General features: G+C 43.7%; 5 protein-coding genes across 5 annotated transcripts; all 5 read left to right on the top strand.

Moving 5' to 3' along the window:
- Positions 1-1445: 1445 nt before the first annotated feature.
- O0I10_007315 (uncharacterized protein) lies at positions 1446-3301 on the top strand (the record flags this gene model as incomplete). The annotated part of the gene is made up of 10 exons (XM_058487333.1): positions 1446-1575; positions 1642-1738; positions 1792-1867; positions 1928-2034; positions 2087-2212; positions 2264-2324; positions 2386-2514; positions 2572-2823; positions 2877-2963; positions 3044-3301. 10 exons carry the CDS (start codon positions 1446-1448, stop codon positions 3299-3301), a joined length of 1323 nt encoding a protein of 440 aa, XP_058341894.1.
- Positions 3302-4107: 806 nt separating this feature from the next.
- On the top strand, positions 4108-7600 carry O0I10_007314 (uncharacterized protein; the record flags this gene model as incomplete). The annotated part of the gene is made up of 8 exons (XM_058487332.1): positions 4108-4257; positions 4326-4433; positions 4497-4562; positions 4625-4732; positions 4786-4878; positions 4937-5170; positions 5234-6727; positions 6791-7600. 8 exons carry the CDS (start codon positions 4108-4110, stop codon positions 7598-7600), a joined length of 3063 nt encoding a protein of 1020 aa, XP_058341893.1.
- Positions 7601-7914: 314 nt separating this feature from the next.
- O0I10_007313 (uncharacterized protein) lies at positions 7915-9286 on the top strand (the record flags this gene model as incomplete). The annotated part of the gene is made up of 7 exons (XM_058487331.1): positions 7915-8027; positions 8090-8136; positions 8265-8276; positions 8349-8463; positions 8526-8657; positions 8726-8872; positions 8926-9286. The coding sequence occupies 7 exons, from the start codon at positions 7915-7917 to the stop codon at positions 9284-9286; spliced, it is 927 nt and encodes a 308-aa protein (XP_058341892.1).
- A 993-nt stretch (positions 9287-10279) lies between these two features.
- Positions 10280-12383, top strand: O0I10_007312 (uncharacterized protein; the record flags this gene model as incomplete). Its single annotated transcript, XM_058487330.1, has 9 exons — positions 10280-10400; positions 10471-10687; positions 10804-11032; positions 11099-11586; positions 11646-11666; positions 11736-11814; positions 11866-11922; positions 11978-12097; positions 12177-12383. 9 exons carry the CDS (start codon positions 10280-10282, stop codon positions 12381-12383), a joined length of 1539 nt encoding a protein of 512 aa, XP_058341891.1.
- An 892-nt stretch (positions 12384-13275) lies between these two features.
- O0I10_007311 (uncharacterized protein) lies at positions 13276-14393 on the top strand (the record flags this gene model as incomplete). Its single annotated transcript, XM_058487329.1, has 3 exons — positions 13276-13670; positions 13732-14180; positions 14236-14393. 3 exons carry the CDS (start codon positions 13276-13278, stop codon positions 14391-14393), a joined length of 1002 nt encoding a protein of 333 aa, XP_058341890.1.
- Between the last annotated feature and the right edge of the window lie 9 nt (positions 14394-14402).

The raw sequence follows: 14402 nt of genomic DNA, 5'->3' as shown, positions 1-14402 counted from the left end.
AAGATAACACACCCAGGACCATTCATTAAAAGAGCTTTTTTTATTTAACTATATAAGATTTTCATTTTCTAATGTTGTTGTCAAAGATGCCTGGTTTGCAGACGTCTTTTATCCACCCTTTGTTGATCGATTTGGCTGGCCGCCCGACGATGAGATGGTGGTATCATGGTCAAGCAGCCCGCCGCCGGCTATTTTGTTTTTGTCGTCTGCTGACGGCCGGTGACAAATCCTGGTATCCATAGCAACACGCATATATCCATCGCACTTTTGCCCGTTCTTGACGATTCAATCTTGTTGACAATGTCATTGGTAGGGTCTTGTTCTTTCTGGCCCCCCAATGAGAAAGAGATGCAACCTTGTTTAATCCGACTCAAGCGTGATGGCATTGATCAATCCATGGTTCGATCAGGCTACAACAAAAAAGAACCCTCCTCATCATCAATAATCCGAATACCACCTTGAAAGCCAATTCACAAACCTATTTGTCAGGTACGTAGTGTTGTCACCTTAACCTAAGGTTGTCATGGAGCCCTGGCTGATGATGGATGGTGGGGCAAGAGCAACATGGTAACGTATCCCACGTCTACTGCATCACTATGGTTATTACATACATAGCAGCTTCCCATTAATCCCCGAGACCTACCAAAGTGCTGTATCAATACACGTTGCCTTGCTTGCGCGTTGACGACCCATGCAGCGATTGAGTCTTCCAATCAGGAGCAGCATCTTGATGCATTGCGTTCCTCCCTTGCGTGGCTGCTTGTGCTGGTGGCTTTCATAGATGGATGCTGTCATTGGCGAAGAGCTGTAAGTATTCAAGTGCATTTGTACGTTTCCAGCGTGCTTGTACTTACGCGTCCATGGAGAAGAAGGGTTGTGTCTGCTATTTTTTATCGGTCCGCAGCTGCACAAAATAAATGCCATTCAAGGCTAATGCTTGTGTCCTCATTTTGACTCCTCTAGTTGATATACATGTAATGCGTTGCTTCTGTATCATTGAATGTGGAATAGCAGAAATGATTTACCATAGCCAACATCAACTTGCATCAGCTACCATCCACAAGATCCAGTATTGATTGCTTTTTTCTCAAACAATGGGTATACATGCGTATAAACGGGTTGAATCTGGATGATGGGTGCATACATGCTATACTATTCTTTGTACTTACTAGAAGGATTAGAGAGAGTGTGTGTGTGTCTCGAGGTGTGTACCATAGAGTTATTGATGTAGACAATGAATGTTTTCAATGGACCTTTATAGAATACTTTTATTACAAAAATGGTTGATTGTGTCTAGAGAGTAGAGAGAAGAAACTAAGGGGGCTGTTGTGATGGGCATGAACGTGACACGAACTTGTTGACATGCAATTGCCTCAGCTCTAGTGAGAGCAAGTTACAGAATTTCCCAATTTGTGCTTGTTTCTCTCGCTCTTTCCATGGTTGATATGCCAAAGTCCAAAAGGGAAAAGCTCCTGATCGTTCTCATTGACGGCATCGGTGATGTCGCTGTGCCTGAATTGGACAATCGCACCCCTCTTCAAGCGGCCAACATTCCTTGGATGGATAAACTAGCTGGTGAGTTTGGGTCGATCGCGAATACAAAGGAACCAATGGGAGACACTTACATGTACATTTCAACAGCAAGTGGATTGAATGGTTTACTTGACTCAGTGGAGCCTGGCTTAGCTTGTGGGTCTGATACAGCACACATGTCGATCCTCGGTTACAACCCAAGACAGTAAGTGCCATGTAAATGATGATGTATCCTATAGCCTATCTCACATGGACAAGGTATTATCGTGGTCGTGGAGCATTTGAAACCATGGGGGCAGGATTGGAGATGATACCTGGTGATATTGCATTCAAGGTAAATGAAAAGGAAGGGAACCAGCGTATGCATGTTATTAATGCATCGTCTCTTCTATAGTCCAACTTTGCCTATCTCGATCGATCCACGGGCATCGTAGTTTCTCGGAGAGCGGATCGCCATTTCGAAGGCCTTGGACCTACTTTGTGTGACGCCATTGATAACATGTATGTGGTGTTTGTTTTGCGCCCTTGTTGAAAAGTTACTCATATGGATCAGCAAACTTCCTTCATTTCCCAATCATACAGTGGCCGTCAAGTATGCAACCGAGCATCGATGCGGTGTTAGAGTACGTGGTCCCGGATTAACTGATATGATAACAGGCACGGATCCATTGAAAGACAAGTATGTGTATCCAAGTATCCTTGTTATGCAAGTCTAATGCACCTATGCTAGTTTACCATTAGTCACGTGTGAACCCACGGATGAGACGGATGATGCAAGGATGACTAGTGAGGTACGTAATCCCAATCTCGGTGGTATGGATGATTCACTTTTCATACTAAATCATTGTTCAGCTCATCAACGAGCTGTCAGACGCTTTCTACAACGCACTGAGCAAGCATCCAATCAATGATGATCGAAGGAAGGCTGGAAAGAATCCTGCAAATTGCATATTGTTGCGTGGTTGTGGTAGCTGCATTGATGTAAGTATTCTGATTTGGAAAAGGTGATTGGTCAAAAGCTAATAGGGTCGTATCCAGGTGCCAAGTATTGAACAGCTACATGGGCTCAAGAGCTTTTTGATTGCGCCAACATGCATCATTGCTGGATTGGGAATGACAGTGGGCATGGATATCATCAAGGTTGAAGGTGCAACAGGAGACTATCATACAAACTTTCAAGCAAAGGCGGATGCTGCAGTGGAAAACTTGACAAGCAGCAAGTATGATTTTGGATTTCTTCACATAAAAGCGGTGGATGATGCTGGACATGATCGCAATGTGCCATTAAAGGTAAGCAAATGGGCATGTTAATAATGATCAAGCTGTTATTTACTCTCTGCCAGGTGCAATTCCTAGAAAAAATTGACGCTGCTATCGGTGATATTATCTCTCGGTTGAATAAGGATGAATTAGAAAACGGGGGTAGCGAGGTAAGTTGGCAAGTGCAATGAGGTGGGGGGTGGAGGTATAATCTATTGCATCACAAGGGATATTCAACATTCTTTATTAGTATACGGTCATTATTGCAAGTGATCATTCTACTCCTGTATTATATGGCGATCATAGCTCCGAGCCTGTACCATTTTGTATCAGCCGGGTAAAGTATGTCATGGATGGCACCCGAGGCGACAATGTCGAGCGTTTTGATGAGAATGCAGCAGTACAAGGTGCACTTGGCCGATTCTGTGGAGCGGAGCTCATCAAGCTTGCAAAGTCATATATGTCACATGCATCATCAAGAGATATACAGTCAACTACTAGTACATAGAGAAAAGAATAAAGATGATTTTCCAACCAATCAAATCCTTCACACTCGCCACAACAAGTACCTTCCCAGGCAACTGTTTGTATCACCTGATGCTCAGGGCAATCCTCGGGGCTTACATTAGGGATAGATGGCTTATTAGCTGACTACAATTCGAGTTGTATTAAAAAGAATTGTACAGAAATCTGAGCCAGGGATGGCTAGTCGCTTGGCATGCAGTATTAAAGCACTTGTATCCGTTCAAGCGCGACAACAATGGTTAGAATGATCACCCGAGCTGTCGTCATTTCATATAGTTATGTGTAACCGAGCCTCTGTCTTTTCTCCTTTTTAGGTTGTTTTTGTGATAAGGTGTATGAAATTGCTCATGAAGTACGAATAAAGATGCGGTAATCGATCATGCGTTTCAAAAGAGCCTAGCAACGACAAGTGTGGCTACATTCCAGGATGACTGACGATAGCAAAAGTGGCGTTAGCATGCAACATGCTTCAACATCTGGTACACTTTATATCTTGGTAGCATCATAGAGACACAAAAAGCAGTAACCAACCGGGTGAGTTTTCACGCAATGTCGAGAAGAACGAAACACCGATATGTGCAACGCGACAATGAAGCTTGTATCCCATCTACCTTTTTGCCATCCCCGCAAAAGACCATGTCTTGACCATAGAGCTCCTTTATCCTTTTTCTTATCCACCACATTCACAAACTGAACCCCCCCTCCCTTTGTCGTTTGCACTCTCCTTACTAAGGTCGTCGTCGTCGTTGGTTCCTTGTTTCTGCTCCTTCCCATTCATTTGCACACACCATGTTGTCCACATCGCCAAACGCATTTCCAACACCACCACAAAGTATACCCACACAACAACAATCCCGATCACAATCCAGCAGCAATCCTCTCGTCGACCTCATTCGTACCGAAAAAGACTATATTGAAACCTTGAAGCTGATCGACTCGGTAATATCAACGTCCCAAAGCACTACTCGCATACAATTATGCTGATCCATGTATACACATTCATCTAGCAAATAGCGCCAATATGGATGAAACAAATGGCTTCAGCAGCACCCGACTTTTCAGAGCAGCTAACGCATGCACATGCCATCTATGTTGTCAACAAACGATTTTGCTTGGTAAGAATACCGATTCAATGCATGGCGATGATAAGCATGTCTTATTAACTTGTTATCGAATAGAGACTCGTCAAGGTTGCAGGCGACCCACGAGCCATGCGAGAATTGGGTGATATCCTGATGCAATGGGTGAGTTTGGCGGTGGCCTGTAGTAGCTACATTTGACTGATTGCTTACGTATATGATGATAGGTGGATATTATCGAGGTGCCATATGCAAGCTATTTCAGAAACTTTATCATTGACATTGATCGCCGACAAGACATCACTGATAACCCAGCCTTACGAGCTTGTTTGGATGTAAGCATCTTTTACTTTTCATTTGCAATGGATGCTGATAATGGATTGATTAGAAAATCGCACCTTCATCCTCCGGACCACAAACACTGAAAAAGCTCTTTGATGCACCATTGGAACGAGTTCAATATTACAAGAGCCTTTACAACGTAGGGTGATCAAGTCGTTATTGTCCAAAGAGATGTCTTTGCTAACTTGTTGTTTTAGCGTCTATTGCAAAGCACACGACCTGGGCGTGCAGACCATGGACTTTTGCTAAGAGCCAATCAACGAATCGACACCCTTATTCAGATCTCCAAGAACGCTCTTCAAAATGGTATCCGTAAAGCAGCTCCTACGGACATTCCTGTCAACCAATATCAAGGCAGCACATCAGTATCAAAGTTCTTGGAACCTGTGGATTGCTCAAAGGTGATGGATCTCTTTAAGAAGGCACCTACAGTAAGTAATTAATTCCTCCCTATTCCCTTGGACGATGATCCTCGGTCTTACATGATCAAATAGGTATATCGACCACCCCAATCACATGGGCGTATCATTATGCGTGATGATTTTGTGCCTGTGGAAAATAAGGCAACCCGATTGCATCTCGCCCTGTCAGTCGATGAATTGTTTATCTGCCGCTGCATGAATACGAGCAACACGCCATCATATGAACTCGTTTACCCTCCAATTGCAGTAAAGGATATTACGGTCAAGTCGATGGATTTGGAACGGGAGCTTCTTGGAGAGTACCTTGTGCATTTTAATCTTGCATACGCAGAGCAAATGACACTTCGGATTGCGTCCCGTGAGAAAAGAAATGCATGGCTTGGTGTTAGCGCTACTGCACCTAGTGATGTCACTCTCAAATCAAAGTCGCTTGCTACCACGGTGAAACAGCAGCTAGCAAAATTTCCGCTTTTATCAGAGGAGATGGATGACAAAAATGATGTCGACGACGACCACCACCATCAGGATACAACGCATGATGATATCTTTGCTCTTTATGGTGGCCACGGTGACGATGACGATGAGAAAGACAATAACAACGAAGCGTCAACAGCCTATGTCAGACGCAATGCATTTCGTGATACCATCATGGGCCTCTACGATGGTGGACAATTGTCTTTTGAAAAGAAGAGCGGCAAACCAGCACCCTCAACAGTGGATGAGGATGGCCAAGATTTGGCAAATATTGCACCACGATCCGCCAAATTGCTTTCACGTGTACCTACAGCAACCAAAGAGGAAGAATCCAAAGAGCAATCCAGCAAAGAGGATGAAAAGGCAACCAAAGCTGATATGCAATCCGCACCTGTCAAGATGACATATATCGAACCAGCTGTGCATAAAATGACATTATCAACCAACAAGAGCAAGGAAGAATCTACCGCTTCTACTACTCCTGTTACTGCTCAAATGACAAGTGCTGGTGTGCCTATATTACCACGTTCATCATCTAGAGGTGGATCTGCATCTCGGCCATTAGATAGAACACAACAACAGCAATCGAATGGAGTGGCAAATACGGTACAACAAACTCTGAGATCAGCAATGACAGCTTCCATTGATTCATCCACTGGATCAGTATCATCGAATGCAACTGATTATTCCATGATGCGTGAATCATCATCCACTGGATCAACTGAAGCCTCTTCTTCATCCGTCGATCGTCATCAACAACAACAAAAGCCAAATCAAGTTGCTCCTTCACCCCATCCATCATCATCTTCAGCAGGTTCACCTATCACAATCACCCCGTTGCCACGTACTTCATCCAAGCACACTGGTGGTAGAATGCCAACAACAACAACATCATCACCACGAATGGCAACTAATATTCCTCAAAGACAAGCATCGCTTTCTCATTCGATTCGCTCGGTCAACAGCCCAACAATGACACATGCTCAGCCCTCGCCACACAATTCTACGAGCTCTCCTTCCAAAACGTCTCTACAAATCGACACAAGGTCCACTTCATCTGGTTTGGATGATCTCGCATCCCCTCCTCAAAGCGTAAGTGATGATTACTTTTATCGTTTGATGTATCCGAAAGCTAACATTGGCATTCATTTATAGCCTGGTGCCTATGCGAATGCCACCAAGCAAGTGCTGTATCGTCATGGTCGATGTGATGTCTTCCATTGGAAGGGGGATACGTGGTATGCTGCACAAGGACGCTGTGGTATCCAGGTGCGAGTGACCAATGCCAATCGATCCTGCATATCCATTTTATTACTGGAGAGCGGACAATTATACTTGAATGCATGGATCTTCCCTACCACAATGATCCAATTGCAAGGTGATACAGATGTATGCGTTTCAGTGTATATGGGTACACAAATGGAAACGTACCTAATCCATTTTGAACGACGCGCGGATGCTGTGGAGCTTGAAAATGTACTCCAATATGCACATCGAGAATCCATCAAGATATGGGGATCAGCTGAAGAACAACAACAAATCGCACCACCACCAAGCTCCTTATTAAGATCAACATCCTTGGTGGATCCTGAAGCACCGCCTCCCGATTCAAAAACATTCCGTGAAGAAGCACCACAGACCCTTAAGCCGTTGATGCAATGCAAATGCAAATTGTTTGCACAGCAGGAACATGCAGCATGGAATAGCTTGGGAAGTGTCAGTCTTCGAATCTCATTACAAGAACCAAGTAACAAGATGCATATTTACATGGAAAATGGCAAGACCAAACTGGTCTCTTCTGTTGTTCAAAGTTGCAATGTGGAGCGATTTGGACCCAAGCGCGTATCCTTTTTACTCACTACAGATCGCTCAAGCATGATTTACATGATCAATCTCAAGGAAGAACGTACAGCAACCAAGATTTATGAATACATCAAGACCAAGAATGCCCAAAATGGATGGTGATTTGCTCTACTACGTTGTTTACTTGTATATCCACCCACTCCCACATCATCATCATCATTACTATTATCTTCCATCACCTTCCTTCTTCTAGTACAATACTTGTAAAGCCTATAGTATTCCCTACATACACCTCACTAGCATTTTACTTATTCATCACAGCCCAACATAATATATTTCGCACGTTGACCCAATACATCCATACATATCCATACATGGAGATTGATTGCTGGGTATCTATAAGGAGGGAAATCACACCTGCTAGACTCAGCTAATAATCTACCACCTCTCTTTCTTTTGCAGGAAAAGCGCCAACCATGGGCAAGAACCAATCGAACAAACTGGAAACATGGGGCAACGAGACAACCATGAACATGAATGCTATTCTCTATCAAAACATTCTCGCCTCTCCTTACTTCAAGTCGCTATAGTAAGTATTCTCACACGTGTCAACACCGTCGATAGATTGACAGTACTGACTCCCTGATCCAGTGAAAAAAAGACGTTTCATGAGATTGTAGATGAGATCTACAATGAAGGTACGATCGCCCTTTCTCTTTTATCTACTGGGTACCTGTGAAAGGTTTGTCCTTGACCGTGTATATTGTTTTCATGGCTAAAACGCCCTTTTGTTTTCTATACTCTTTGTGTGTCTTCTCTTGCGCAGTGACCAACTTGGGTAAGTGGGATGGATGTTGATGATGGTGATGGCCTTTCGTCTTTCTTCTTAACGCTTCTTTTGTATCTATAGCACCGTTCATCAAGGGCACCACTGTATCCACTGCTTTTTGTTGTCTTTTCAAGTTTTGGACATTGCGTTTGACTGTGAAGCAGCTTGAGAACCTCATTGATCATCGAGACTCGCCGTAAGTGGTATAGAGTAATGTCATTTTGGGGATGCTTGTTTATTGATGATGAATCCATATAGGTACATTCGAGCCATTGGATTTCTCTATTTGCGTTACGTGTGTGCACCTGCTGAACTTTGGGAATGGCTTTCTTATTATCTTGAGGATGAAGAAGAGATCGAATTGTCGGGTGGCCCTCGTCCACAGAAATCGTAAGTATGGCTACTGCACTATGCCGTTTATGAGGTGTAACTCTCATACTGAAATTGGGGTTGGATAGGACCATTGGCAAGTTATGTCGTATGCTGCTCACCGAACAAAAGTTCCAAGGAACAATGCTACCTCGCATCCCAGTACCCATTGCACGTGATCTTGACAAGAAGCTCAAAGAATATGATGAAGAAATGAGGAATGCAGGTCATGGAGAGTAAGTATGCATATATAAAAAGACATGAACCTATGATTAACATGGATGGATAGGTATGAGGCTGAAGAAAAAGAAGAAGAACGACCCTATGAGAGAAGACGTTACGATGATGAGGATGAGGACGATCGCCGTAGTTATCGCCGCCGAGATGATCGCTCCTATGACAGAAGAGATCGCTCTTATGATCGAAGAGACCGTTCCTACGATAGACGGCGGGATGATGATCGTGGATATTATCGTCGTGATCGTTCACGCAGTCCTTACGATAGAAGGAGGAGAAGAGACAACGATGACTATCGCAGCAGATCCCGATACGATGATGATGACCGTGACAGACGCTATAGACGCCGTTCTCGTTCCAGGGACAGACATTCTTCTCGATCCTACTCTCGTGAGCGCAGCAGTCGATACTAGCTTAGATTATTTCCAACCCTCAAGTGATAGCAAAAAGAGCGATGGTGATTGTAGAGAAAGATCATTAAAGATGTTACTCGTACGTTGTTATAGCCATACATAGTCTTTTAGTGGTATTGTACAATACAATGATCCCCTCCAAATTGATGTTCTTTATTCGAATGAGAATGCCTCATGGCTTTAAGGGAAGATGGCTCAATGACTTTTGCTTTTGGCTCATACGCTACTATGCAAGCGACCTGATCACTCTCAAAAACGTTTTTGAAACATAAGAAAGGAAAATGAAGATCTTCGATTGTCCACCTTGATGAATATGGAAGGTACCCAACTACTAAAGCAGCCCGAGTGATACATCATGACATTAGCAAAGAGTGAGTTTGCATGAGGACATGTAGGTGTATGATTGTCACAAGTGTACTTGCAGCATCACCGCCACGTGTCGAGTATAGTAACCCAGCTACTTATCAATGAGTCTAACGGCGGATGGATGTATGGTTTCAAGTAAGCCTCATTGTGAAGGTTGGTATCTTCATGAACTTTTGTGGGGTCATCACCAGCCATTGGCCTTTCATGCGGAGAAGGGCCCATTATATTCTCACAAGCTCAGGGGCAATTTTCATGTGCTTTTTGTCGTTACATCACGCGCTTCTAAATCCTGGTATTTGACGTCTGTTTGTTACCCACAACATGTCAAGCGTCATTCGCATCGAACAAAGAAACATTTCACTTTATTGAAAAGGTGGTGACATGATATTTGTAAGCAATGGATGCTTTGTTCACTCTACTATAACGCTATTCAAATATAGCTACCAATGTACCATTGTCTCCATCACCGAATTGAATTACCAAGCATCTTTCTTTAAACTCAGTAAGCGACATGTCAAAAACATGGTTACACATGCGTGTGTTCTTTAACATCAACGACCCCATTTGCTTCTCCCATTCTTTTCTTTCTTTATTATCCTCCTCAATCCTCCCTACTCTTTTTCCAACATGACCCAACTCAAAACATTTACCCGTGAAGAAGTCAGCCGCCATGCAACTGAAGAAGATCTCTGGATCATTATTGACAGTGCTGTGTACGACTTGAGCGAGTTTGTTGATCTCCACCCAGGTACGACATGGAGCTAATGGGTGACATGGAGACCATTCATTGACCTTGATTTGTGTTTCCAACTCAACAGGCGGTGTCTTCCCCATCATGGAGCTTGCTGGAAAGGATGCCACTGATGCCTTTTACGGTCTTCATCGTCAGGAGGTGCTTATCAAGTATGACCGTTACAAGATCGGTACCATCGAGGGTGAGACACCTGCTATTTCTATTCGTCAACCAGGCGAGATCTCTCGTGTGCCTTATGCTGAACCAAGCGCCTGGATGGGCTATAAATCGCCGTATTTCAAGTAAGTCTTTTGCATGAAATTTCCTTTGTCACATGACCCCCTCCTTCCTCTTCCCCCTTTTCCTCATTGCATGAATGAATGAATGATGAACACGTGCGCTTTGTCAACTACGATAGGGAAACCCACTTCAAGTTCCGTACGGCTGTGCGTAAGATCTTTGATGAATTGGCTGATGAAATCCGTGAAGTTGAAGCATCGGGTGAACGTCCTTCGGATGAGCTTCAAAAGAAGTTTGGTGATTATGGTCTTTTGGCTGCCAACATTGGTCCTGGTAAATTCCTTCGTGAATTCAATATTAAGCTCCCTGGTGGTATTGCTCCGGAGGAATACGATTACTTCCATGAGGTATTACTCTGATCATTGAGGAGGTGGGATCTTATTATATGCTAACATGCGTGCGTATGTACGTAGATGATTGTGCACGAAGAAATGGCACGTATCGGTGTCCGTGGTACCGACGATGGTATCGTTTCGGGTATGGTGATTTCGCTTCCTACCGTTCTCAACTTTGGATCCAAGGCAATGAAGGCCAAGGTTGTTCCCGAAATCCTTTCCGGTCGCAAACGTATGGCTTTGGCTATCACTGAGCCCTATGCTGGTAGTGATGTTTCTCGCATTCGCACCAACGCCAAGTTATCAGCTGATGGAAAGCACTACATTGTTAATGGTGTCAAAAAGTGGATCACCGGTGGTTGTTGGGCTGATTATTTCTCTGTGGCCGTCCAAACCGAAAAGGGCATGTCCATGTTGTTGATTGAGCGCTCAGAAGGTGTTGAAACCAAGTTGATCAAGACTTCCTATGCCCCCACCGCTGGTACTGCTTATGTCACTTTTGAGAACGTCAAGGTGCCAGTCGAGAATTTGCTTGGCAAGGAGGGCAAAGGATTTATGGTTGTATTGTAAGTGCTTGTATATATGGTGTTTTCAGCTATATCCATGTACTCATTTGCATGAATAGGTCCAACTTTAACCATGAAAGGTGATTGTTGATCCGGGGATTCAAATCAGGTTGATAGCTTGCATAAATCTAACTCAATACAAAAAATAGATGGGTCATGTTGACTGGTTCCGTTATGGGCGCACGTTACGCTATTGAAGATTGCTTCAAGTGGGCCATGCAACGCAAGGTAATATACATGGTACATAGAGGAACTTTCATGCTAATGTGATCATTATAGGTCTTTGGCAAGCGTCTCATTGATCAACCTGTCATCCGCAACAAGCTCGCCAAGATGGTAAGCCAGGAACAAAATATCAAAATGATCATGCGGATACTCATGATATACATAGATTGCAAGCGTTGAGAGCGTACAAAGTTGGATCGAGAACTTGACGTATCAAATGTGTCACATGGATTATTTTGAACAGGCTGTGAAGCTTGCTGGCCCTCTCGCTCTTTGCAAATACCAGGTGCTTACATTTTCCTTATGAGTCATCATTCAAACATTGATGCTAACAACCCCCCTTTTTATTGTTGAACACCCACTAGTGCACTCGTATGCTTCATGACGTTGCCGATGATGCCGTCCAGATCTTTGGTGGCCGTGCCTTGACTCGATCAGCTATGGGTCGCAATATTGAATTGCTTCATCGTACATACAAGTTCTCCTCTATCCTTGGTGGCTCAGAAGAAATTATGGCCGATCTTGGTGTTCGTCAAGCTATGAGACATTTCCCAACTGATGCACGCCTTTAAACCCATCCATGGTTGATCCTTGCTACTACATGTACTACAACCAACGATTCCATATCATAGACAACCCCAGTAATCCGATTCTTACTTACCTGCTCCTCATATAAACATGGAAGAAAATGTTATTTGTATCAATATCAATCATTGGACATAGTGCATGAATATGTATAAAGTAGGATTTTCCTCGGGAGATGTGTTTTTCCATATAATGAAACGAGAAGGTACAGGCTTGACAAAAAAAAGGGGGCTTGAAACGATAATTCGGGAACAAAGAAAACGTCATGGATAATGCAGATTGTATTAATGAACTTTGGAGCGTATCTAGTAAACGATAATCCGGTCATCCCGAGACGAGAGCATGAATTTATAATGCATATCCATGCAAACAATGAGTGAATCGCTTTTGGATGAGGTGTATTTTTGGAAGTATGAGGGGGGCTAACGATGTATGTTTTGGCAGACAATGGGCGCACCATTGACAGCAACAGGTCAAACCTGCAGCCAAGCTGTGTCCCAAACAATGGTAAAGACATTGATGGTTGGTGCAGGGAACAAACACTATTGCAATTTTGACCAGTACCCGCCGCAATGAGATGCACAAGAAAAGAAACAGACCAAAGAAGCGTGCATACATACAGCAATGTTGATTCACTATCCCTCTCTCTTTCCAAGGATCCGGCCGGCTCGGCAGAACTCAAGGTCGCATGTGGACAACAATAATCACAATTGGCAAATACATACATACATTCTTGCAGCATTATGCGTTGCTCTCATTCATTCATATAAAAAGTAATCCTGAAAGAAAACCCAATGATGACCCATTGTCTCTTTCTCTCACACACGCATCTTTTTATTTGACCTTTTCTACCTACATACTTGATATTATACAAACATTATGCTCGTTATTACAAGTGCCGACCATTATCTTGGCCATTGCATTACGTCGCATTTGGCTCAGTACAAGCACCTGATACCACAAATGCGCGTTCTTTGCGAAAACAAAAAGCCTTGCTTGAATTTCGGATACAAGGGCATTGACGTACGGGCTGTTGATTATACCAATACAGAGCAATTGGTGGATGTATTGCGCAACGTCGAGTATATGATCTTGGCTGTAGGCGATGAATCCAACCGAGTGGCCTACAATGAGAATCTTTGTGCAGCAGCTAGTCAAGCAGGCGTCAAGTCGATCATTTGCATATCACATGTAGGTGCCGTTGGGCCGCTGCAAGATTACGCCATGATTGAAGAGCAAGTTGTCAGCTCATCTTGTCAATGGACCATTTTAAGGTAATATTGACCTGTTATATAATATGACTCGCCATTCTAATACGTTCGATGTATCTTGTAGACCGGATTGGACAACCCAACATTTGCATCTATGGGCACCTTTTGTGGAAAAACACGCTCAGCTTCCCATGCCATTGCATCCAGACACCGAATTGTGCCCGATAGATATGACGGATCTGTGCAGCGTGGTGCAAGCCATTGTCCTCAATTGGGATCATAGTATCCTTCCGGTTCATCTTGACAATGAGCACGATGGCCAAGTGTATACGCTTACAGGTCCTGAACCTGTCACTGCCAAAGAGCTGGTGACCCGCTTGGCCAAGGCTACAGGATGCGATTCGCTCAAATACAAGGCTGTGCGCCCTATGGATACCCAATTTTACCTCGAACAACTCGCACACGATATTTGGTTCGATGCACGGATCAAACAAGAACAACGTCTCATGTACAATGACCCACTTTCAAAAGGAGCATACGATTACAGCACACGTGCTTTTGCTTTGCCAACAGGTATACTTCAACAATGAAACCATTTCATTCATCTCAAACATCATTCCATTTTTAGCTACTCTCATTGACACCATGGTGCGATACCTTGATTGGGTACGTGAGACCTCCAGCAGCATGTGTGTGCCACATGTCGACATGCTCTTATCTCGGCCAGCATATTCTGTGGATCGTTTCTTCCAAGAAAACGCCATCAATTTCAAGCCACGTGTGTAATCATAGATT

This window comes from Lichtheimia ornata (genome assembly GCF_029851405.1).
Source record: "Lichtheimia ornata isolate CBS 291.66 chromosome Unknown scaffold00035, whole genome shotgun sequence".
NCBI classification, from domain to species: Eukaryota; Fungi; Mucoromycota; class Mucoromycetes; order Mucorales; family Lichtheimiaceae; genus Lichtheimia; species Lichtheimia ornata.
The sequence above is the reverse complement of the archived record's forward strand: the minus strand, read 5'-3'. Positions and strand labels throughout refer to the sequence as shown.